This window comes from Carcharhinus amblyrhynchos, chromosome 16, assembly GCF_965287045.1.
Source record: "Carcharhinus amblyrhynchos chromosome 16, sCarAmb.v2.hapA, whole genome shotgun sequence".
Taxonomy (NCBI): Eukaryota; Metazoa; Chordata; class Chondrichthyes; order Carcharhiniformes; family Carcharhinidae; genus Carcharhinus; species Carcharhinus amblyrhynchos.
In genome coordinates, this window is record NC_137339.1 from 16748694 (window position 1) to 16774925 (window position 26232).

At 42.8% G+C, this 26232-nt stretch overlaps 1 protein-coding gene across 1 annotated transcript in view; it reads right to left on the reverse strand.

The window, feature by feature from the left end:
* Positions 1-21596, reverse strand: part of manbal (mannosidase beta like) — a 64970-nt gene extending 43374 nt beyond the window's left edge. The window contains exons 1-2 of the mRNA XM_080204763.1: positions 21501-21596; positions 8400-8633 (exon numbers count right to left, since the gene is read on the reverse strand). Coding sequence (XP_080060889.1) covers positions 8400-8549 — 150 coding nt within the window. The 5' untranslated portion in view covers positions 8550-8633; positions 21501-21596. The remainder of the gene's footprint in view (positions 1-8399; positions 8634-21500) is intronic.
* Between the last annotated feature and the right edge of the window lie 4636 nt (positions 21597-26232).

A 26232-nucleotide genomic window follows, 5' to 3' on the forward strand; every position in this document is an offset into this window, starting at 1 on the left:
GGAGGAGGGAACCGAGTGTAGGGTGTCGAAATTTGCTGATGACACCACGATTGGGGGAACGGCAAATTGTGCGGAGGGTGTGGAGAGTCTGCAGAAGGATCTAGATAGGCTGGGCGAATGGGCCAGGAAATGGCAAATGGAATTTAATGTTGGCAAGTGTGAGGTGGTCCACTTTGGTAGGAAGAATGGTAGGAAGGACTATTACTTACGGGGCGAAAAACTGCAGCAGGCGACGGTGCAGAGGGACCTCGGGGTCCTTGTGCGTGAGTCGCAAAAACCCAGCTTGCAGGTGCAGCAGGTGGTCAGGAAGGCGAATGGGATGCTGGCCTTCATAGCGAGGGGGATTGAATATAAAAGTAGGGAGGTCTTGCTGCAGCTGTATAGGGCATTGGTGAGGCCGCAGCTGGAGTACTGTGTGCAGTTTTGGGCACCGCACCTGCGCAAAGATATTTTGGCCTTGGAGGGAGTGCAGAGGAGGTTTACTAGGCTGATACCGGAGTTGAGGGGGTTGAGCTATGAGGAGAGGCTGAATAAACTGGGCTTGTACTCGTTAGAGTTTAGAAGAATGAGGGGAGATCTCATTGAGACTTATAAGATGATGAATGGGATGGATAGGATAGAGGTGGAGAGACTCTTCCCGCTCAAAAAAGACAGTAGGACTAGGGGGCACAGCCTCAAGATAAAAGGGGGGTGGTTTAGAACGGAGTTGAGGAGGAACTTCTTCACTCAAAGGGTGGTGAATCTCTGGAATTCTCTGCCCGTTGAAGTGGTGGAGGCTGCCTCGCTAAATATTTTTAAGACGCGGGTTGATGGGTTTTTGATAAGAGAGGGGATTAAGGGTTATGGGGAGAAAGCGGGAAAGTGGAACTGAGCAGCGACAGATCAGCCATGATCTTGTTGAATGGCGGGGCAGGCTCGTAGGGCTGGATGGCCTACTCCTGCTCCTATTTCTTATGTTCTAAAGATGTGCAGGTTAGGTGGATTGGCCATGCTAAATTGACCCTAGTGTCAGGGCGATTGGCAGAGTAAGTGTGTGGGGTTATAGGAATAGGGCTTGGGTGGGATTGTGGTCAGTACAGGTTCAATGGGCTGAATGGCCTCCTCCTGTGCTGTAGGGATTCTATAAAGGTGTTGATGGGAAGAGCAGACATTACCAACACCTGCTGTCTAAAATAATGGGAATAGTGGCCATGCTCTGATATAGTTAAATTTGATATTGGGCCCAAAATGTTGTGAAGTACCTGAAAGATTAGGGGCTATGCCTCCAGCTTTAGCAGAGCTCCACTAGTTCTGCTAAGGAGGCAAACTGCAGAGGATGGAAAATTACAATAACAAACAAGCAGAAGACCAGGGTCATCTTGATAGACTGAACAGATCCACACTTTGTCTCCCCAATTCAGAGGAGTGCACATCATACTAAACTGAAAGATCAGAGGAGGTAAAAGGGAAAGTGCTGCATCTGTTGCCCCTATAGGTGCAAAGAAAAGGGGAGAATGTGTTAGGGAGTGAACTAAGATGGTAGAGTGGGCACAGTCCCTTCAGAATGCTGAGTGGTGAGGGAAAGATGTGCTAGATGGTGGTATCAAGCTAGAGGAGGCAGAGGATAATCTATTGAATGTGAAGGCTGGTGGTGTGGAGGGGGAGGACTAGTAGAACCCTATAATGCATCTGGGTAGGGAGGGGTCAAAGCTGTGAGAATGATAAATAGTTCAGGGACTTGTCAACCAAATGATGTGAATAGGACAGTTGCATCTTAGTTGGGGTAATAGAAAGATATATGGGAAAAAATGGGCAGTGTGGTGGCACAGTGGTTAGCACTGCTGCCTCACAGTGCCAGGGACCCGGGTTCAATTCCGGCACTGAGTGACTGTGTGGAGTTTGCACACTCTCCCCATACTACATGGGTTTCTTCCAGGTGCTCTGGTTTCCCCCTACAGTCCAAAGATGTGTAGGTTTGTTGGATTGGTCAGGCTAAATTGCCAACTAGCACCTGGCTTGGGGGGGGTGATTTCCAATGTAAATACAGGGATATGGTCTAGATGGGAGTGTTTCTGTACAGACTCAATGGGCTGAATGGCCTCTTTCTGCACTGTGGGGATTTTATAAATGGTACATCACCAGAATAGATGTGATGGAGAAACAGGAAGAATGGAATACAGTCCTTACTGAAAGCAAGGCGGGAGGTAGCCCTGGAAGTCAGTGGATTTGTAGTTGATATTGGTTAATCCTCAAAATCAGAGAAGTTAAGTAAACAGAAGAAATCACGACCCACACCTCAATCACTCAAAGTGCCCTCCTCCCTTCTCTTGCAAACAGGGGAGATGCAACACCTTTACTCTCCTCCATTCCCACTCCCTAGGGCCCCTGCTAAATTAACAGTTTGCTTGGTGTTGTCTCTGTTACTCACGATGCAGTCATTGGAGAGACAAACTCAGGTTAGAGAACTGCTTGGTGACTGACTCTATTCAGTTTGCAAGAGTGATCCCAAACTTCCAATTAGCTGCCATTTTAATCGTGTCTCATTCCCACTCTGACCTCAGTCTCCAATACTGTTCCAATGAAGCACATCACAAGCACAAGGAATAACATCTCATCTTTTGATTGATTACTTCACAGCCTTGAAATAACTCCTCAGAGGCTGGTGTCCCTTCACCAGATTCCCTTTATTTCCAAACTCTATTCCACTCAGAGTGCTTCCAGTACACAGTCAAAATCCAGAGTGCCAGAAGATCTGATATTCCCATATTTATTTACAGATGACGCTCCCTGATTGGGCGGGCAATTATGATCTCAATCAAGGAGTTCATATTCCAAGAGACCAGCCTCATGTACCTTGTTGAAGTCAGTACACCCCTCAAACCTCCCTCCTTCCCCCCAGGTCTGAAGAGTTTCAGCGGCTCATGATCCTCATGGGTCTCTTGTGACATTTCAGCACTGGGTTTGGATCCTCCAACTTGGCATCTGATGTGGGAGGATTGTATCTAATAGGCACCCATTGCAAATGACACAAGCTAGTTCACCTCCATCCTCGGGCAGCAGAGGATTAGACACAGTTTTGCTTGCAGTATCCATTTTGGACTCCGAGGTCTTACCTTGGAGTGACAGGGTATATTCTGTAGGATACAGACGCCATCCTAGCCTCAACCGTTCCAGGTAACCACACGGGATCATTTGTATCATTCTTTAACCAAACCTTTTTCACTGTCCTCCAATTGTCTCTCCTGATTACTATTGTCAAATTGCCCTTGCTTTGGGCTTCTTGTTGTTTTCCACCTTCCCCTGAATGGGGGGCAATTATGACCTTAATCAAGGAGTTCATACTCCCAAGAGGCCAGCCTCATGGGCCTCACAGAAGTCATGACGTTGAGTTTGACAATTCTGGATCACACCTGCTACTTCTCTTTGTTTTTCTGGATGGCAGCTGATAATATTGATTCTACTCTTTTCATTTCTCCCTCCTCTGGCTCATAAGAACATAAGAAATAGGAGCAGGAGTAGGCCAACTAGCCCTTCGAGCCTGCCCCGCCATTCAATAAGATCATGGCTGATCTGTCGTGGCTCAGTTCCAAATTCCCGCCCTCTCCCCATAACCCTTAATCCCCTCGCTTATCAAAAACCCATCAACCCGCGTCTTAAAAATATTTAGCGAGGTACCCTCCACCACTTCAACGGGTAGAGAATTCCAGAGATTCACCACCCTTTGAGTGAAGAAGTTCCTCCTCAACTCCGTTCTAAACCGCCCCCCTTTTATCTTGAGGCTGTGCCCCCTAGTCCTACTGTCCTTTCCGAGCAGGAAGAGTCTCTCCACCTCTATCCTATCCATCCCATTCATCATCTTATACGTCTCAATGAGATTTATGGGGAGAGGGCGGGAATTTGGACCATCATTTATTTTTTTATTTGTCCCATCACGTTCCTCTTTTACTTTGCACCACCATCCCCTTTCTCGTTATAGTCACTCCTGCTTTCCATCCTTTAACAGACCCTTCCTCGCATTCGTTTCTCCCTTCCCCTGCCTCTGCATCCACTTAAAATCTAACTTTTCCATGTTTTGATGGAAGTTTTTCGTTTTGAAGAGTCAACTGCTGCCCAACCTGCTAAGTATTTTCAGCATTTTTTATTTTTATTGCCAACGTCCTGCATCCACGATATTTTGCTTTTTGTATCAGTGATATAAGGAGCTGGTCAAACAAGACTTAGTAAGTGCATACCCCTGGATACTGGTCATGAATTGGTTAGCTGATTAGGCAGCGAAAGTACTGAAACTGAACAAGGGGATAAATACAAGACCTTCGTACAGTAAGAAGTCTCACAACACCAGGTTAAAGTCCAAAAGTTTTATTTGGTAGACGAGCTTTCGGAGCACAGCTCCTTCATTAGGACTCATCTGATGAGGGAGTCGCACTCTGAAAGCTCATTCTACCAAATAAACCTGTTGGACTTTAACCTGATGATGTTGTGAAACTTCTTAATGTGCCCACCCAGTCCAACGCTGGCATCTCCATGACAAGACCTTTGTGAGAGCAGAACTTATATAAAAAGACAATGAAAGAAAGCAAACAAAGAAAAAGGAATGAAAAATAAATACATTTTCAAACGAAAGACGTGAAATGAGCTGGCTGCAATGTATGCGGAACCTGATTCACTTGGTTGTTATGTAAAAAAGGATAATGAGGAACAAGTAATGAGAAAAGCAGTCAAAGGATATTACAAACCATCACTATACAAATGCACTAAATTACCAATATTGTTCTCAACAGAATTGAAATATGCTCAATCATCAAATTTCCAGCATATTGCTAAAAACTTTATGACACTGTAAATATATTTTGAAACTTGATTCTATCTCAAGCACAAGTAAATATTGGTCTTGGATATCACATTCATGAAACAGTTTGTCAATATTCTATTTGAAATGTATGCTTCCTCACAATCTCAGCTATAGAGGGGAGAAGTCATTGCACTAACTTAAAACCGTTTAAATCATATTCATAGAATGAATCCATAGATGCTCAATACTGCCTGTCAAATCCAGAGAGTTAATTCACTGTCAAGCTTTGATCATCTAGTTTGTGGTGAGAGTTAGTCAGTTAGGACAGCAACATGGGCATCACATTACATTTTAGTCTCTTTACTCCAGCATTTCTGGGCAAAAATGATGAAAATGCGGCTTCTCACCATTATCCTGCAGCCGTCTCTGAAGGAACGTACAGCATCAGGCAAGGACAAATGTAGACCTAATTTTGGGAGGCTATATGGTTGACTATCCACTGATACTTGTCATCTAGCATTGGGTGTGAAAAGTAGCCACTTGAGTAATGAGTGGACTGTGGAACATAACCCAAGAATAACTCACTGTTCTCAGTGAAGAGGTAAGAATGAAACATTTAAAATCACGTATGAATTTTAGAATATTTTACCAATGAAAGGAAAATGTGTATTTTATAATTTCATTTCTAAATTTATCATCTACATATTTCACTAATATCCTGAATGTTATAATAATGATGGACAAATGATTCTAACATGTGCCATTTCAACTGAGGTTAATTATAAAGATACTGCTTACAATATATATTTAACACACCGGTCATAATGATAAATTTAAAGTGCAATTAAGCACTGCTATCTATTCAAGGAGCTGAGTGTGTCACTATCCCACCATTATCCCATGGGATTGTAGATCCAGCTCCATAATTAAAGGGCAACCAAGCAGCCTACACTATCCCAAACATCTCTGCCTAGTCACTGCTCCACCCTTCCCCATTAACCCTTCCTTGGTCATCCTCCACACAAATTGCACTGTCACTAGTTGGTCTGTAGCCTAGGCTGGCATTTACAGATGCTCTCCAAAGAAGACAATGCAGCAGCAACTCACCGCAAATCACGGTAAAAGCCTATCTCATCAGATGCAGTCATGGATCTAAGCATTCTCATTTCTCACTGGCTCTTAACTTAATTTGGAGGGGAAACTTATTTAGGCGAACAGATTTTAGTTCGGAAATTTAAGCCTTCCAACGCTTTATGCAGACTCTGTTTTAACACTTCAAGCTTTTTAATGCCCTCTAATTAATGGGTAAGTCACATTAATATTAATACTTTAAATAAAATAAGACTTTTAAAAGATTTTTAAAAAAACACATGCACAGATCAGGCTAGGGTGGATTAGTGATTGGAGGAGAGTCTTTGGAGTAAGCTGAAAGCTCCGCAATAGTATGGAGGATTTTTGCCCATATCCGTCCATACCCATCTTACCCATGTAACTATCTAAATGCTTTTTAAAAGACAAAATTTTACCGCCTCGACAAAGGATTAGTGGGTAAATTATGTACGGATTAGGGGTAGGGCCTGGGTGGGATTGTGGTCGGTGCAGACTTGATGGGCCGAAGGGCCTCTTTCCATACTGTAGGGTTTCTATGATTTCTATGACTACTACCTCTGGCAGCTTGTTCCAGACACTCACCACCCTCTGTATGAAACAAATGCCCGTCTGGACACTTTCGCATCTCGCCCTATAGTTTTACACTCCCATACCTTTGGGAAAAGGTTTTGACTATCTAGCTGATCTATGCCCCATTTGAAATGGGCAAAGCACCAATGATCTGCAATCATTCTCTAGCAGTCAGTGTGGTGCTCAGGTGTCTTCTATAGGAACTAAACTGGATGTTAGGTCGCACTATAGGCTAGCCTGTTTCAGTCTAACATATAGCAGTTTGCAAGCTGTGTCCTTTAATCTGGAATTTCGAACAGATTTAGTTCAGAAATTTAAGTCTTCCAACGCTTTATGTAGACTCTGTTTTAACACTTCACACTTTTTAATGCCCTCTAATTAATGGGTAAGTCACATTAACACACCCACTACAAACAATGAGTAGTGCTTATATAATTACAGAACGCAATATGGGAAAATATGTGCTGTGGTCATTTTAATGTGACAGTACATGGTTTCCTCTTCAGCTGCCTACATAGATTCCTTTTGCCCCATGTTTCACTTTCTCCATGTTTTAAATTTTTTTGCACTCTGAGCACTTCTCTCACTGAAGGCACTGATTTTTTTTTGCTACAATCCAGTTTCACGAATGGCATACCTCACCTGATGCCATTAATTTAGGCTCAGGCAGTAAGCATTGCAGACAATTTCACTGCTGTGATCCAATCCTGCCCCACTGAGTGTTGTAAGAAGTCTGACAACACCAGGTTTAAGTCCGACCAATTCATGTGATAGTAAACTCACGAGCTTTCGGGGTTTGCCCCTTCGTCAGATGAATGGGGAGTTCTGGCCTCAGACAGAGCATATAACAGCACACACAGTTTACAGAGTCTGTAAACTGTGTGTGCTGTTATATGCTCTGTCTGAGGCCAGAACTCTCCAACAGCACACACAGTTTACAGAATCTGTAAATTGTGTGTGCTGTTATATGCTCTGTCTGAGGCCACAACTCTCCATTCATCTGACGAAGGGGCAAACCCCGAAAGCTCGTGAGTTTACTATCAAATGAATTGGTCGGACTTGAACCTGGTGTTGTCAGACTTCTTACTGTGTTTACCCCAGTCCAATGCCGGCATCTCCACATCATGACCACTGAGTGTCCTCAGACACACAATAAATTAATTGCAATAACAGCAGATGGCATATTTTCATTCCCTTAACAGCGTAGCAATGATCAGCTAGAACAGAAGTTACCTTACTCAACAGAAAGATGGCATTTAATCTGTATAGTTTAGCAGTTGATTACATCAGGAATTTTCTCCTATTTTGTAAGACCATAAGGCATAGGAGCAGAAAGACCATTCAGCCCATCGAGTCTGCTCTGCTATTCATCATGACAGATCTGGTAACCCTCAACTCCACTTTCCCGCCTTATCCCCACATCCCCTTCCAACTGCCCATCGCTTGGCTACTAGATTCAATCAGTATCGAATTGAAACCTCCTGACCAAATCACTTAGGGGCTTTCAGAGACTGTGGTACCCCATTGCAGCACCACACCACAGAAGTCTGGACTCCCAGTGGCAAAATGAATGGAAATAGAGGAATTCTGCTATGGACCCAGGAAATGGATCAAGATCACGGCAGGGTCAGATAAATGGAAAGAAACCCTACCCAGACATACTTCTGGCACCCACCTTTGCCCCATCATCAAAAAAAAATTCTGCCTTCATACAGCCTCTATCAGCTTCCCACAATGAAACTGATGAAAATAGACTTAATTTCCAGATAATAAATCAGGAACTTTGGTGATGAACAATTAAATTGAGAGATTTTTCACCAAAATACAAGAAGTTGTATTTAAAGAAGCAATAACTACAACCAACACAGCCAATAATGGCTCCTCCCTCACCTTCAAATCAGGAATATCATCTTTTTTCAAATTAGGAAGAAAATGAGTAAGTTCTTACTGGCTCTGGTGATTTAGGAGAGGGTAATAAGATAGATAAAATGCAGATTATCTGGAAAATTGCCCCTAGGAACAAGCCATAACGGAGGATGTTGTCAAATAAGGTAGGTTCTGGTATTTCTGGAGGAGACAGATCAAACTCTGTAGCCATTCTTCCGCTGTAGAATTACAATGTGTCTTTCCAGTGGCTGTTTAGATTTCTAATATTTTACTTTTATTCTGCCACGTTACGTACCTGAGGAGGGAAATTCAGAAAACAGACAGTTAAATGATAAATGGCTAATGAACGTGATCTAATATTTGTAGAATCCATAATCCATCAGTGTTCATTTAAAATTCACTGTTTCAAAATATACTGTTCTCAGTCGACGTACACATTTTCAAATTGGGACCCCTGGATCTCAATGAAGCTCAGTCGATAGTTACCAGGTTTCTTTGTTTATTATTATTCATTTGTGGGACATGGGTGTCGCTGGCTAGCCAGCATTTACTGCCCATCGCTTCACCTTTCCTTTTATTGACTTAATGGTCTATTGATTGTGTTGCTACATGTTAATAAAAGAAAACACTTTGTAATAACCTTGAATCAACATTGACTATTAAATGTTACTTAGGAGACATTAAATGGAACATATGGGAACGCATAAACATATGCGAGGGTTCCTCAAGAACAGTGTGCTGGCATTTACAAAAGGTTGAAAACCCAGAATTAATTTCAAGTCTTCTCTATCATATACCTTAGAGGTAACTTTATAACTGGTCTGTCCAAATGGACAAAAAAGGCATTGGTAGCTCACATCCACATTTGCAATAGACACTTCAATTCAGAAAAAGCGCTCTTCCATCAACTCAGATATCCAAAAGAGCAGCAAACATTTTATTTGATTCAAAAAGACAATTCTAGTGCAACACTTTTCCTCTGAAAATAGGAAATTGTTGATCTATTTGGAAACATTTTAAAATTTAAACTCACAGGACGTGGACATCGCTGATAAGGTCAGATTTTATACCCTATTTCTAAATTATTTTAATTGTGGTTTTGATACAGCTGAATGGCTTGTTAGACCATTTCAGAGGGACTGGACAAAGACTTAAATAGATCATCAAGGGCATTGCTGCAACTCTGGAGACACATATAGACCAGATTGGGTAATGGTAGCAGATTACCTTCCTTTTCGCACATTAGAAGATCAGAAGGTGCTTTTTTTAATTTAAAAACAACAATCCATAGTTTTATAGTCTTATTACCAATGCTATTTAAAAAAAAATCCGAATTTATTTAATGAATTGAAGTTAAGTTCTCCAGCTGTCATGGTGAATTTCATATTCAGACCTCCAGATCATTGCAGGTCCAGTAGTATAACCACTCTCCCTCATGTTACTATCTCTGCAGAGACCAATAACTTCTTTAAAAAAGTAAGAAATTCCCAGTCATCAACTCAAAGGAATTGAACAAGAAAAATTTAAATTTTAAGAATTTTACTCTAACAAATAAACTAAAATCAACATTAACTAAACATTACTTATTAGGCAACTAATACACCAAAATATAAAGAAGTTATTTTCCTCATTAACAATAAATACAACTGAGAAACTCATGCCACATTTTAACATTGCACCGCACTATCAGCAGAAATGTTTTTTTTTATTCATTCATGGGACATGGGTGTTGCTGGCTGGCCAGCATTTATTGCCCATCCCTAATTTCCGAGGGTGCTTGAGAGTCAACCACATTGCTGTGGCTCTGGAGTCACAGGCAGGTCAGACTGCGTAAGGACTGCAGGTTTCCTTCCCTAAACGACATTAGTGAACTAGATGGGCTTTTCCAACAATTGACGATGGTTTCATGGTCATCAATAGATTCTTAATTCTAGATATTTTTATTGAATTCAAATTCCTTCAGCAGGCATGGTGGGATTTGGATCCGGGTCCCCAGAACACTATCTGAGTTTCTGGATTAATAGTCCAGCAATAATACCACCAGGCCATTGCCTCCCCTACAAAGAACAAAGAAAATTACAACACAGGAACAGGCCCTTCCGCCCTCCAAGCCTGCACCAACCATACTGTCCGACTTAAGTAAAACCCCCTACCCTTCCAGCACTATATCCCTCTAATCCCATTCTTTTCATTTATTTGTCAAGACACCCTTTAAAAGTCACAATTGTATCTGCTTCCATTACCTCCCCCAGCAACGAGTTCCAGGCATCCACCACTCTGTGTAAAAAATCTGCCTCGTACATCTCCTTAAAACCTTGCCCCTTGCATCTTAAACCTATGCTCCCTAGTAATTGACTCTTCCGCCTTGGGAAAAAGCTTCTGACAATCCACTCTGTCCATGCCTCTCATAATCTTTTCAACTTCTATCATGTCTCCCCTCAACCTCCTTCATTCCAGTGAGAACAAACCAAGTTTCTCCAACCCCTCCTCATAGCTAATGCCCTCCATACTAGGCAACATTCTGGTAAATCTTTTCTGTACCCCCTCCAAAGCCTCCACATCCTTCTGGTAATGTGGCAACCAGAATTGAACACTATGTTCCAAGTGCAATTTAAGGGTCTATAAAGCTGCAACATGACTTACCAATTTTTAAACTCAGTGCCCCAGCTGATGAAGGCAAGCATGCTGTAAGCCTTCTTGATTACCTTCTCCACCTGCATTGCCACTTTCAGTGACCTGTGTACCTGTACATCCAGATCCCTTTGCCTTTCAATACTCTCAAGAGTTCTGCCATTTACTGTACATTTCCTATCTGTATTATGCATTATCTCACTTTTGTCCAGATTAAACTCCATCTGTCATCTCTTGGCCCAAGTCTCCAACTGATCTATATTCTGCTGAATCCTCTGATGGTCCTATTTGCTATCCGCAAATCCACCAACCTTTGTGTCATCCGCAAACTTACTAATCAATCCAGTTACATTTTCCTCCAAGTCATTTATATATATTACAAACAGCAAAGGCCCAAGCTCCTCCTGAGATCCCTTACAGGGTGAATCTTCTAATGTCCTTTCAAATGAAATCCCTTCACTCAAACTTCCCAGCACTATTGAATGGACTATTGGTAGCAAGACACACATTGGTGATGACTTCTTGGTCTTTGACTTTCCACAAGCTTAGTTTCTTCAGAGTGAAGCTGCTCTCACCCACATTCAACAAAAATCATGAATTTTGAAGTCTAATGATGACCATGGAACCATTGTCGATTGTCGTAACAACCCATCTGGTTCACTACTTCCCCTTTGGGAAAAAAAACCTTGTGTCCTCATGTGGTCTAGCCTACATGTGACTTCAGAACCACAGCAGTGTGGTTGACTCTCACCAGTATTCAACTTGACAGTTAACTCTTTCAAAACAGTTCTTTTCTTTGGCGTGATAAAGGAAGAACCAAACTGGGTCTTCTCCCAAATCTATCTGATTGACTCAGAGAATGGAATAAATGTCCTCACTCCAAGGGGAGTAGTTCTCTTTGGTGGCCAGAGTAACAAAGATCAGAGATCTTCTGTCAGCACTAGAATGGACTGTAGAATGAGTACTGTATTTTAGTCTAATATACAACAACTGTGTCCTTCACAGTATTGGAGACAGACCTGTAGCCATTTTAATACAGCAGCACAAGTTTTCCTCCATTTTGCATGTGCACTTTCTTTACCTGGTGTTTTCTTTTTCAGATTTAAACTCAAAAAATTCACTCACTACATGTGGGTATCATTGGCAGGATCAGTATTTATTACCCATCCCTAATGACCCTTGAATTGAGTAGCTTGCTAGGCTATTTCAGAGGGCACTTTTAGAGTCAACCACACTGCTGTGGTTCTGGAGTCACATGTAGACTAGCTCAGTTAAGGATGGCAGAGTTCCTTCCCAAAAGGAAATTAGGGATCTTTGTGACAATCATCAAAGGTTTCATGGTCATCATTGGACTTTTAATTCCTGATTTTATCGAATTTAAATTTTGCCATCTGCCACACTGCTATTCAAACTAGGGTCCCTGGAGAAACTACTTCTCTCTAAGAGTCATGAATCTTTGGAATTCTCTACCCCAAAGTGCTGTGGATGCCAGGACATTGAATAAATTGGAGGAGATGGACAGGTTTGTAATTAGTAGAGGGTTGCGGACAACAGGCAAGAGAATGGAACTGAGGCTGAGACAAGATCAGCCATGATCATACTGAATGATAGAGCACACTCATGGGGCCAAATTGCCTATACCTGTTCCTAGTTCTTATTACCCTGCATCCCTGGATTAGTAATCCAGCGACAATCGCACAACATTATCGCCTCTCCTGATTACTTGCTAGGACATTGATGTAGAATAATTAGCTGTCATAACCTGAAAAGAAGCTCACACTGGGATTACATCGAGGCCTGACTACCAGGAAGCACATTATTCTTTATTCCAATTCAATCCAATCAAATCAAATCCAATTCAGAGTGCCAACAAGTTGAGACATTCCTGATCCAAGCTGACAAGACAGGGCTCTCACCTCCTGTCTTGGACTTGATCTACATGATCCAAGCTGATTGGAGTAGGTATAGCTCCTTCTCCAAGGCTTGATCTCATTTGCATCTTAGCCAAAAGGCCGAGTTGCCGCTTTAAAAAATTGCTTGAAATGAAGCTAAAATGTAACCTAATGACTTCAACCAAGTACAACATGTCGATACTACACTTGATGTGAGCCAAAAGGCCGAGAGGCCGAGCATTTCCATTGCAGTCATGAAAAGAGTGCAGTGGTAGAAAAACTGAAACTGCCACTTGAGGGAGATAATTTCAGCAACAACAGTTTAAAAGAGAGCTATCTAGTAGCACTTCTAAATTGAATATCCTTGTCTGTGTCGCATCTGTCTTACTTGCCAAAATAGAGAGTTCATCCAACTGAGATGATATGAAACAATAAAAGTGCACAGTTTCATTTGTTGAATTCCCAATGTACATTTTGATTTCAGAAGCTTACAAGTACAAATATCATAAACTCGTGTATCTTGTCTCAAGTAATTTATTCTGTAACCAAGTCTGTTGCGTGTAAACGACCCCATGCCTCTCTTATTTGATGCCAGTAGATAAACCAAAGAAGTCACTGTATTAGGACTTCAAGATAAATTTTGCTTTTGGGAAATCTTTCAGAAAAGTTATTAAATTAATAGAGTGATGAATGCTGCGCTTTTTGCAAAGGTTTTTGATTAAACTGTCCTCGGGGGAACTCTGGCTGTTCAAGAGCTCAGAAGCAACAGATGAGCCGATCCGTCTGCCAAGTTGTTATGCAAGAGTTGCAAAGCAATGGAAAGTTCAAATTGGCAATGATGTAGTATTGGTATTCCTTGCACGATACAACCTGTCTGACACTGCTTTTCATTTGTAAATTGGGATTACTTGCAAGCCCATAGCCCCAAGAACATAATAATGAAAGAGCAGAATGAACAGTTCCCTTCCAGATGTCACATCATCTCTCTTGAAATACAATAACCTGAAGTGACACAGAAAGGAGAACATTGTGTATCAAAAGTGGAACCAAGTGTTAATGGTGAAAAGGAAATAATGGTTGGCTGAAATGTGTTGGAAATGCGTTTGAACTAAGGACATCCAATAAGGAATGATGCAATGATGAAGAATGCGCTCCAAGTTGAAAATGATTTGGGGCCTAAACATTGGAGAAAATTGATAGATTTCACAAACAAATCGGAAAGTTGTGACTCAATGCATTACTTTGCATGGAATTTGAAACATTTCCTTTTGCTGATTTCCCGATTTGCTGGATACAAACTTTTATTTGTTCTATCACTTAAATATTGAGAAAGAAATACAAAATTTAAGGATAATGCTAGGAAATGTAACTGCTTTTCCATACAGTTTAGGGTTAAACTGAAATAGTGTGAGACGATTGCTTGCAGGAGGGAGTCTCACTCTGCTTTGTTCCTGAGTTAGGTCAGTCACTAACTCCATAATTGACACTACAATTTTGGGATTTGTGTGAAATAGAAACACTAAAATGATCGGGGACATTTAGATAGCAGTGTCATCACTGGCAAACTGACACAACCACTGGACATAATCTTTGTCATGCCCATGGATAAATCTGATTCTCAGTCTCACCATTCAGTCCTGCATTACTTACTGGCCTGTATGGACATCACCAGAACAGGTCTGGAATCTCCACCGGTGTTTCTCTGTTATCGCCATTACAAGGAAAGGAAACCCAATCCATGTCATTAATGGGGTTTTATAGCACTGGGAGCCCAAGTACAAGTAGAAAGATTTCACATACATCCATTGGTTATGTCAAATTGATTTTGGAGACAACACAGTTCTCATGCAATGTACCATAGAGATAAAAATACATATCTGATCAGGATGGCACAATGGTTAGCACTGATACCTCACAGCGTCAGGGTCGGGTCACTGTCTGTTTGCATATTCTCCCTGTTTCTGTGTGGGTTTCCCCCACAGTCCAAAGATATGCCAGTTAAGTTGATTGGCCATGCTAAATTGACCCTAGTGTTAGAGGAATTAACAGGGTAAATGAGTGGGGTTGCGGGAATAGGGAGTGGGGTTGCGGGAATAGGGCCTGGGTGGGATTGTGGTTAGTATACACTCAGTGGGCCAAATGGCCTTCTTCTGTACTGTAGGGATTCAATGGATTGATCAGATAATTGCATCAAAGGCTGGTAATTGCACTATAATTAGTGGTCTGAAATCCATTAGATTTCATTCAAACTTTGTTCAGGTGGCCCAGAAAACAGCAGTAAACATACATGTGCTGGAAGTCTTAAAGTGCATTAAGGTAGCTGAATCCCCAGGACCTGATGAAGTGTATCCTCGAACATTGCGAAAGGCTAGGGAGGAAATAGCAGATTCCCTAGCTGAATTATTTGAATCATCGATCGTCACAGGTGAGGTGCCTGAAGATTGGAGAGTGGCAAATGTTGTGCCTTTATTTAAAAAGGGCTGCAGGGAACTACAGGCCAGTGAGCCTCACATCTGTAGTGGGTAAACTGTTGAAAGATATTTGGAGAGACAGGATCTACAGGCATTTAGAGATGCAAGGACTGATTCAGGACAGTCAGCATGGCTTTGTGAGTGGAAAATCATTCTCACAAACTTGATTGAGTTTTTTGAAGGGGTAACCAAGAAGGTAGATGAGGGCAGTGCAGTTGTTGTTGTCTACATGGACTTTACCAAGGCCTTTAACAAGGTACCACATGGTAGGTTGTTGCATAAGGTTAAATCTCATTGGAGCCATGGTGAGGTATCTAAATGGAAACAAAATTGGCTTCTTGACAGAAGCCGGAGGGTGGTTGCGGAGGGTTGTTTTTCAAATTGGAGGTCTGTGACCAGCGGTGTGCCTCAGGGATCAGTGCTGGGTCCACATTTGTCATTTATAATAATGATTTGGACGAGAATCATAGGAGGCACGGTTAGTAAGTTTGCAGAAGACACCAAGATTGGTGCATAGTAGACAGTGAAGAAAGTTATCTCTGATTGCAACAGGATCTTGATCAATTGGTCAGTGGGTTGACGAATGGCAGATGGAGTTTAACTTAGACAAATGCGAGGTGATGCATTTTGGTAGATTGAACCAGGGCAGGACTAACTCAGTTAATGGTAGGGCGTTGGGGAGAATTACAGAACAAAGAGATCTAGGGGTACACGTTCATAGCTCCTTGAAAGTGGAGTCACAGGTGGACAGAGTGGTGAAGAAGGCATTCAGTATGCTTGGTTTCATCGGTCAGAACATTGAATACAGGAGTTGGGACGTCTTGTTGAAGTTGTACAAGACATTGGTAAGGCCACACTTGGAATACTGTGTGCCATTCTGTTCACGCTATTAAACAAAGGACATTATTAAACTAGAAAAGTGCAGAAAAGATTTACTAGGATCCTACCGGGACTTGATGGTTCAGGTTATGAGGAGAGACTGGATAGATTGGGACTTTTTTCTCTGGAGCGTAGGAGGCTGAGGGGTGATCTTATAGAGGTCTATAAAATTATGAGGGGCACAGATCAGCTAGATAGTCAATATCTTTTCCCAAAGGTAGGGGAGTCTAAAACTAGAGGGCATAGGTTTAAGATAAGAGGGGAGAGATACAAAAGTGTCCCAAGGGCCAATTGTTTTCCACACAGAGGGTGGTGAGTGTCTGGAATAAGCTACCAGAGGTAGTAGTAGAAGCTGATATAATGTTGTCTTTTAAAAAGCATTTAGGTAGTTACATGGGTACGATGGGTATAGAGGGATATGGGACAGCCTCAAGATAAAGGGGAGGCGGTTTAGAATGGAGTTGAGGAGGAACTTCTTCACTCAAAGGGTGGTGAATCTCTGGAATTCTCTGCCCGTTGAAGTGGTGGAGGCTGCCTCGCTAAATATTTTTAAGAAGCGGGTTGATGGGTTCTTGATAAGAGAGGGGATTAAGGGTTATGGGGAGAGGGCGGGAAAGTGGAACTGAGCCACGACAGATCAGCCATGATCTTATTGAATGGCGGGGCAGGCTCGAAGGGCTAGATGGCCTACTCCTGCTCCTATTTCTTATGTTCTTATGTTCTTATATGGGTTAAATGTGGGGAATTGGGATTAGCTTAGAGGTTTAAAAAAAAGGGCAGCATTGACAAGTTGAGCCGAAGGGCCTGTTTTCATGCTGTAAACCTCCATGACTCTATGTGCGTCAAGACAAACACAGAACTCTTCTGTCTGCAGTTAAATTTAAAGCTTTAGATATTGCAGCTGGCTGTAGCTGGATTGGTCAGTTTCAAAACACAAATATAATTCCACTTGATGATCCAACATCTAGTCTGGGAAAGTTAAGCGCTGAGCATTGATTAGAGAGAGCCAACATGCTTTTGCCTGAATAATCTAATACAATTTCTTGAGGAAAAGAAACTGAAGTGGTAGACAGAGGAATAGGTTCTAAAGGTTCTCAACAGAAGGAACAAAAGCTAAAATTAAAATCCATGGATTTGAAAGCAGTTTCTTTTAACCTTTGTTTTGGCTAAACTGGCAGTGGATACACAGTCAAATTGGAAACAAGTTGTGTGCCACAAGAATCTGTGTTGAGGGATCAACTATTCACCAAATTAGAGATGATTTATATAACACAATACAGAACCAAATAGTCTAGATTGCCAATGGCACAGAATGGTGCCACAGTAAATTTATGCTTCCAGCTACACAAAGTAAAAGACTTTGATAAATTAAGATGGGCAAAGCTGAGATAGGTGGACTGAACACACACAAGTGTGAATCATTTATTCTGAGACCAAAGGATAGAGCAGAACGTAATTTGAATGGTGGAAGAATGGATTTTCAAAGGGTTTTAGGGATCCATGAGCACAGGTCATAAAATGCAATCTTCAGGTTCAAAAATATCATCAAAAGGGGTAAGGGAACGCAGCCTTTATAATGGGAGAGATAGAATATAAAGGGGAGAATGATTTACCACAATTCTTCAAAGCCCTGCGGGTATTGTGCACAACGCTAGGAAAGGATATATTGGCCTTGGAAGGATAGCTTCACAGATTCACTAGAACATTAGTAAGGCTCCATGGGTTAGATTACCAGGAGAATTAAATCAACTAGGGTCGTATTTCTCAAATATGCAAGAGTGATCACGCTTTTATAAGTTTGAAAAAAGTTCAAAGGTTCTGATGGAAGTAAATTCTTTCTAATGGTGTAAGCCTGAACAAAAATGACTGGGTCTTTCAGGTGAGAAATTAGGATACACTTCTTCATGAACTGTGACACAAGTATCAAACTCTCTCTCATAAAAAGCAATAGATGCTATTAATGATTACCTCCACCACTCAAGATAGGCAGAAGTGATGTTTTCACTCCTGTTAGTCTACAAACAATGCAGCTCAAAAACCCACAGGCAGATTTAAATAAAATCTGATACACAGATAGGGTATGGTCCAAGGAAGAACTATTAATTTTTTGGCAGAGGTGTGTTTGCAGACCTTATTTTCACAGGATCCTTTTAACATTAGGATAGACCAAATTTACTTAAAAAAAAGGTTTTTTAGAAGTTTATTTATTAGTGACACAAGTGGGCTTACATAACACTGCAATGAAGTTATTGTGAAAATCCCCGAGTTGCCACGCTCTGCTGCCTGGTCAGCTGCACTGAGGGAGACTTTAGTATGGTCAATGCACCTAACCAGCACATCTTTTGGACTTTATTGTTTTATTTAGAATGATGTTGGTTTAGAATTATGCAGATTCTGTTTGCTACTGTTGTACAATTTTTCACAGCTGTCAAAATGTGAGCAGAGTTTTCAGAGCAGGCTGTTGGATGTGGATCAGCCTGAAACCTCTTCAGTGAGATGAAAGCTCTTAAAGATTTATTTTTGCAGCTTTTCAGTTTCACAGCATCAATAATACATCTGGAATAGTGAAGAACCCCTGATTATAAATTTTACCAGCATTATAGGACAAAAGATCAGCTGGTAGTGTATAAATGTAATAATAGTTTAATGTTGAGTTAGCACCATGTGACAGAAGTATGTGCCCTGACAAGTACCCTCTTCACTTGTTTTAAATCTGAGATCAATGGATTATTGCGAGCCAAAGATATTAAGTGTGATGATAGTAGTTGCTTTTTTAATGTTTAAGGGGAATGTTACAAAATTCTGTTTTTTTTCCCCAAAGATAGTTGGTATGTCTGGACAGAATGCAGCTCAGATGCTGGATAGGGCAAGATAATTACTCGTCTTAGTCACATAGTACATATTTAGGAGAGAGCTAATGGATTTTTGTTTATAGATAAAGGCTTCCCCTGGGGTTTTTGATTAGGTTGGTTGGCAGGGTCATGTGATGTGGTCAATGGAAGGAGTTAGGTGTATGGCAGAGAAAAGCAGTTTTCAGGTCTGAGTGGGATTTGTTTAATGCAGAAGTCTGTAAACTGCTCTAAAACCTAAAATCTCTCTTTGTAAGTTTCAAGACTGACTACATGCCTTATAGCAAGTACATTTATGGTTGCTAACTGTATTTAGAACTATAGTAAAGTTTTGGCGCAGAAGGAGGCAATTCAACCCATCTTGTCTATGCCAGCCCAAGATATCTAGGTGTCCTTTCTGCACCCAGCCTTTGCCCTGTACCTTATAGTAATGAAGGTGCAGATCCACATACTTTTTAAAAAGAGTTTAGGGTCCCTACTTCTACCACAAACTTGTGCAGCGAATTCCAGACAGCCATCACTCTCTGCATAAAAAAGTTCACCCTCATGTCCAGTCTACATCTACTGTTACTTATCTTGAATCTATGACCCTAGTTCTAGAATTCTCTAGTGGAATTTAAAGTGGAATTTTAAGTCTGTAAGAGAATGTTGCTTATTTGGAACTGAAACAGTGATAAATCAGAAATTAAAAGTGTTTCCTTTCATGTTTTCACTATTGTTCAATTGTTATGCTGCTTCGTTTTGTTAGTTATACTTAAGCTGTGTTATTAAATAAAGTTTGTTTTACTATGAAAGATCCTTAATTTGTCAGAGGAATTACTGCTGGAGTGAAGCATACTATCCTCACATTTATACTGAAACAAAAAAAATTGGGGTCTAGTCTGGCTTCCTAATGTAATTTGGGATTCTGGTCCAGGGCCCGATCATAAGGGATAAGGAATCAAAGCAGAGCATAAAGTTAAGGTTAGCCATGATCTCGATGAATCAGGTTTGAGAGACAGGATGGCCTACTCCCATTCATGTAAGCACCTAAGTAGTGCAAAAGCAAAGTGTAGGAGACTGCCACCCCCACCCCTGCCCCCATCCCCACAGGTGGAAAAGAGTTATAACAGGGTTACGTTTGTTACAGTTTTTAAACAAATTACTTTTGGGATGAAGGAAAGTATCTTGAAACATATTGGGACAATAAGTAAATCTTTGCGGATTCAATCCTAACAGTGCTTCTTTTCTACCTTGCATGCTGACTATCACAAAATGCATTCCCCTCACTTCCTATTGTATAATTATGCTACTACATGCAGTGCTGCAGCTGCCTGTGTTTCATCCTCATCATTCAACTATCAAACCCCTAGACACACAAGTGTTCAATCGCAACCCCCAAATGCTGGTAATCTGGCAACAAAGCCCAGGCAACTTAATCCTCTCCGTGCTTTTATTTCTTATTTGTCCTGTTTGAACATGGTGGGCATAGTGGTTTGTTGATATTTTATCTGTGGATAATTCCTAACACAAATATAAGCGATTTAAGGTAAATGTCAATGAAAGGAATGAAAAAGAAGCTTACAACACAGAAGACAGCTATTTGGCTCTTTGTTACAACAATTGAAAACCAAGCCAAACTCTCTCCCCCCAAAAGTTTTCCAGCTTCCACCAGTTCAATCAGATCTGACGAAGGGTCATCCAGACTTGAAATACTGGCTCTTGTTCTCTCTCCACAGATGCTATCAGACCCAAGATTTTCCAGCATTTTCTTCTGTTTCTGACTCCAGCATCCACGATATACATATTATATACTCAGCTGATCCCTCCAACAAAGCATTCCATACCCTATGCAAGTCTCTTTGCATAAAAACATCTCTCAGAACATCCCCCCACCAGCTCGTTCCTAATGACAATTTTAAATTGATGACCCTTCACTCCCCAATCAAAATGATCTTTCCCTATTCCATCACAACCCTTATTCCCAGTGGATTGTTGTACAGTAGTATAAATAATCTATCTGAAGGCTGCTCCAAATTGTGTTTAATCATTTCTAGCATCATACTAGTGAATCAGTCTTCAAACTCATTATGGCCTCCTAGCGCCTACACCCAGATACAGAGCCCACCCTCTTAACTGTAATGTTCCCTTTGAAACATGAATTGAAACTTCAGAAACCTGCAGGCAGTGTTCATTTAGAGTAAGAAGTCCTGAGCTGTAACATTTAGTCGCAGCCCCACACATTCCCGTTTCTGAACTGGTGACAAAGTAGCCAGATTCCTGCAACAATGTGTCACCGCTTCAGCCTGTGCCGTTCTCGGGGCCACAGAGTTCCCGCTTATCGGAAAGAAATCAGAGTAACAACACAGACAGCTGCCCAGTGAGGAACTGGGAGCTTAGCTATCAGGGAAAGTCCCAAACCCCCGGCTTCACTTTTCACACACAGGCCCTTTCCACTCACCATCCGCCGGCCACATTCCCCAGGAAACTGCGGTTCTCACAGCCCCCTGACAGCCGGAAGTACCGCCCTCACTCTCCCAAACTCACTGTCTCACACACACAGACACTCACTGTCTCACACACAGACACTCACTGTCTCACACGCTCTCACTCACACACAGACACTCACTGTCTCACACATACATACAGAGGCACTCACTGTCTCACACGCTCTCTCTCACACACAGACACTCACTGTTTCACACACACACACAGGCACTCACTGTCTCACACACAGACACTCACTGTCTCACACATTCTCTCTCACACACAGGCACTCACTGTCTCACACGCTCTCACTCACACACAGGCACTCACTGTCTCACCCACAGACACTCACTGTCTCACACGCTCTCACTCACACACAGGCACTCACTGTCACACACAGACACTCACTGTCTCACACACAGACACTCTGTCTCACACGCTCTCACTCACACACAGGCACTCACTGTCTCACACGCTCTCACTCACACACAGGCACTCACTGTCACACACAGACACTCACTGTCTCACACACAGACACTCACTGTCTCACACGCTCTCACACACACAGGCACTCACTGTCTCACACACAGACACTCACTGTCTCACACACAGACACTCACTGTCTCACACGCTCTCTCTCACACACAGGCACTCACTGTCTCACATGCTCTCACTCACACACAGACACTCACTGTCTCACACACAGACACTCACTGTCTCACACGCTCTCACTCACACACAGGCACTCACTGTCTCACACGCTCTCACACACAGGCACTCACTGTCTCACACGCTCTCACTCACAGGCACTCATTGTCTCACACACAGACACTCACTGTCTCACACGCTCTCACTCACACACAGGCACTCACTGTCTCACACGCTCTCACTCACACACAGGCACTCACTGTCTCACACGCTCTCACTCACACACAGGCACTCACTGTCTCACACGCTCTCACTCACACACAGGCACTCACTGTCTCACACGCTCTCACTCACACACAGGCACTCACTGTCTCACACGCTCTCACTCACACACAGGCACTCACTGTCTCACACGCTCTCACTCACACACAGGCATTCACTGTTTCACACACACACACACACACACACAGACACTCACTGTCTCACACATTCTCTCTCACACACAGGCACTCACTGTCTCACACGCTCTCACTCACACACAGGCATTCACTGTCTCACACACAGACACTCACTGTCTCACACATTCTCTCTCACACACAGGCACTCACTGTCTCACACAACCTGTCTCACACACGGGCACTCACTGTCTCACACAACCTGTCTCACACACCCACACACACAGGCACTCACTGTCTCACACACTCTTTCACACACAGGCACTCAGGGTCTCACACACTCTTTCACACACAGGCACTCAGGGTCTCACACACTCTTTCACACACAGGCACTCACTGTCTCACACACAAGCACTCACTGTCTCTCTCTCACACACACACACAAACAGACACTCACTGTCACACACACTCTCTTACACACTGGCACTCGCTGTCACACACACAATCTTACACACTGGCACTCACTGTGTCACACTCTCTCTCACACATTCTCTCTTACACACAAGCACTCACTGTCTCTCTCTCTCTTTCTCTCACTCACACACACATACACACACAGGCACTCACTGTCGCACACAACCTGTCTCACACACAGGCATTCACTGTCTCACACACAGGCACTCACTGTCTCACACGCTCTCACTCACACACAGGCATTCAGTGTCTCACCCACAGACACTCAATGTCTCACACATTCTCTCTCACACACAGGCACTCACTGTCTCACACAACCTGTCTCACACACGGGCACTCACTGTCTCACACACCCACACACACAGGCACTCACTGTCTGACACACTCTCATACAGTAAAAAGTCTGACAACTCTCATACACACAGGCAGTCACTGTCTCACACGCTCTCACTCACACACAGGCATTCACTGTCTCACACACAGACACTCACTGTCTCACACATTCTCTCTCACACACAGGCACTCACTGTCTCACACAACCTGTCTCACACACGGGCACTCACTGTCTCACACAACCTGTCTCACACACCCACACACACAGGCACTCACTGTCTCACACACTCTTTCACACACAGGCACTCAGGGTCTCACACACTCTTTCACACACAGGCACTCAGGGTCTCACACACTCTTTCACACACAGGCACTCACTGTCTCACACACAAGCACTCACTGTCTCTCTCTCACACACACACACAAACAGACACTCACTGTCACACACACTCTCTTACACACTGGCACTCGCTGTCACACACACAATCTTACACACTGGCACTCACTGTGTCACACTCTCTCTCACATATTCTCTCTTACACACAAGCACTCACTGTCTCTCTCTCTCTTTCTCTCACTCACACACACATACACACACAGGCACTCACTGTCGCACACAACCTGTCTCAAACACAGGCACTCACTGTCTCACACAACCTGTCTCACACACAGGCACTCACTGTCTCTCACAACCTGTCTCACACACAAGCACTCACTGTCTCACACAATCTCTTACACACAGGCACTCACTATCTCACACATTCTCTCTTACACACAGGCACTCACTGTCTCTCTAACACACACACACTGGAACTCATTGTCTCACATACTCTTTTACACACTCCCACTCACTGTCTCACACATTCTGTCTTACACACAGGCACTCGCTGTCTCTCTCTCTCTCTCTGTCTCTTTCTCTCTCTCTCTCACACACACACACACACACACACACACACTGGCATTCACTTTCTCAGACACTGTCTCTTATACACTGGTACTCACTGTCTCACACATTTTCTTACACACTGGCACTCACTGTCTCTTTCTCTCTCTCTCTCTCTGTCTCTTTCTCTCTCACACACACACACTGGCATTCACTTTCTCAGACACTCTCTCTTATGCACTGGTACTCACTGCCTCACACATTCTCTTACACACTGGCACTCACTGCCTCAGACCTTCTGTTTTACACACAGGCACTCACTGTCTCTCTCACACGCACACACACTGGCACTCACTGTCTCACACATTGGTACTCTCCACACACTCTCACACATTCTTTCTTACGACACAGGTACTCACTCTTACACACAAACACACTTTCTCTTATGCTCACTCACTGTCTCACACATTCTCACACACACAGGTACTCACATTTACACACACACCCTCTCATACTCACTGTCTCACACACTCTCTCACACATAGACACTCACTTTGTTTCACACATTCTCTCTCATACACACACTCTCTCTTGCACTCATACTTGCTCTTGCACTCATTTTTACACACACTCTCAGACACACACACTCTCTGTTTCACACATTCTCTGTTTCACAACTCACTCACTCTCTCACATACATACACACACACTCACTCTCTCAGACACATCCTCTCTCTCACACACACTCTCTCATGCACACGCACACACACACACTGTCAAACACACGCACTTACACACTCTCTCAAACACACATACAACTCACTCTGTCCCACACACTCATTGTCTCTCACACTCTTTTACACCTACTCTCTCCCTCTGACACGTACCCTCTCTTACACATACTCCCTGTTACACGCACATTCTCTCTCACACACACACTCTCTCTCATAGGCAGGCTGGAATTTTACCACCTCACCCGCCTGAGGCCAACGGAGAATGCCGTTCTGCGAGCTTTGCTCACCCCTATTTTTGGGGCAGGTGAGGCGGTAAAAATCTGGCCACATGCACTCTTTCTCTTACACACATTCATTCTCTCACACACACCTACACACCATAGAATCATTATAGAAACCCTAAGTACAGAGAGAGGCCGTCAGCCCATCAAGTCTGCACTGATCACAATCCCACCCAGGCCCTATCCCCCCCCCATCCCTATATATTTACCCACTAATCCCTCTAACTTACGCATCTCAGAATACTTAGGGCAATTTTAGCACAGCCAATCAACCTAACCTGCACATCTTTGGACTGTGGGAGGAAACCCACGCAGACATGAGGAGAATGTGCTAACTCCACACAGATAGTGACCCAAGCCAGGAATTGAACCCAAGTCCCTGGAGCTGTGAAGCAGCAGTGCTAACCACTGTGCCACCCACACTCACACTCTCACACATACACTCTCTCACACTCACCCACATGAGTTTGGGATACTAAAGGTGCACGATCAGCCATGATCATATTGAATGGTGGTGTAGGCTCAAAGGGCCTACTCCTGCATCTATTTTCTATGTCTCTCGCTCACTCACTTAGATTTTCTCTCTCTCTCTCTCAGCTCTACACTCACTGTATGCTATTTAAATACCCCAGACTTCACAGAATCATTGATAGCACAAGAGGAGGCCATTGTGCAATATGTCTGTGCTGGCTTAACCATTCCAAAGCTTGATCTGCAATCCTGTAGGTCATCATCTTGCACGCGCTTTTCCAATTATTTTTAATGCGATGAGAGTATCTGTCTCTACGATCCTTTCAGGCTGATTTGCAGATGCCTGTCACACTCTGGGTGAAAACACTATTCTTCTCAACTCCCTTTTAATCATTCTATCAATTATTTAAATGATTGTCTGCTGGTCATTGACCTTTCTGCTAGTAACTATCTCCTATCTGCTCAATGCCAATTTTAAACACCTCAC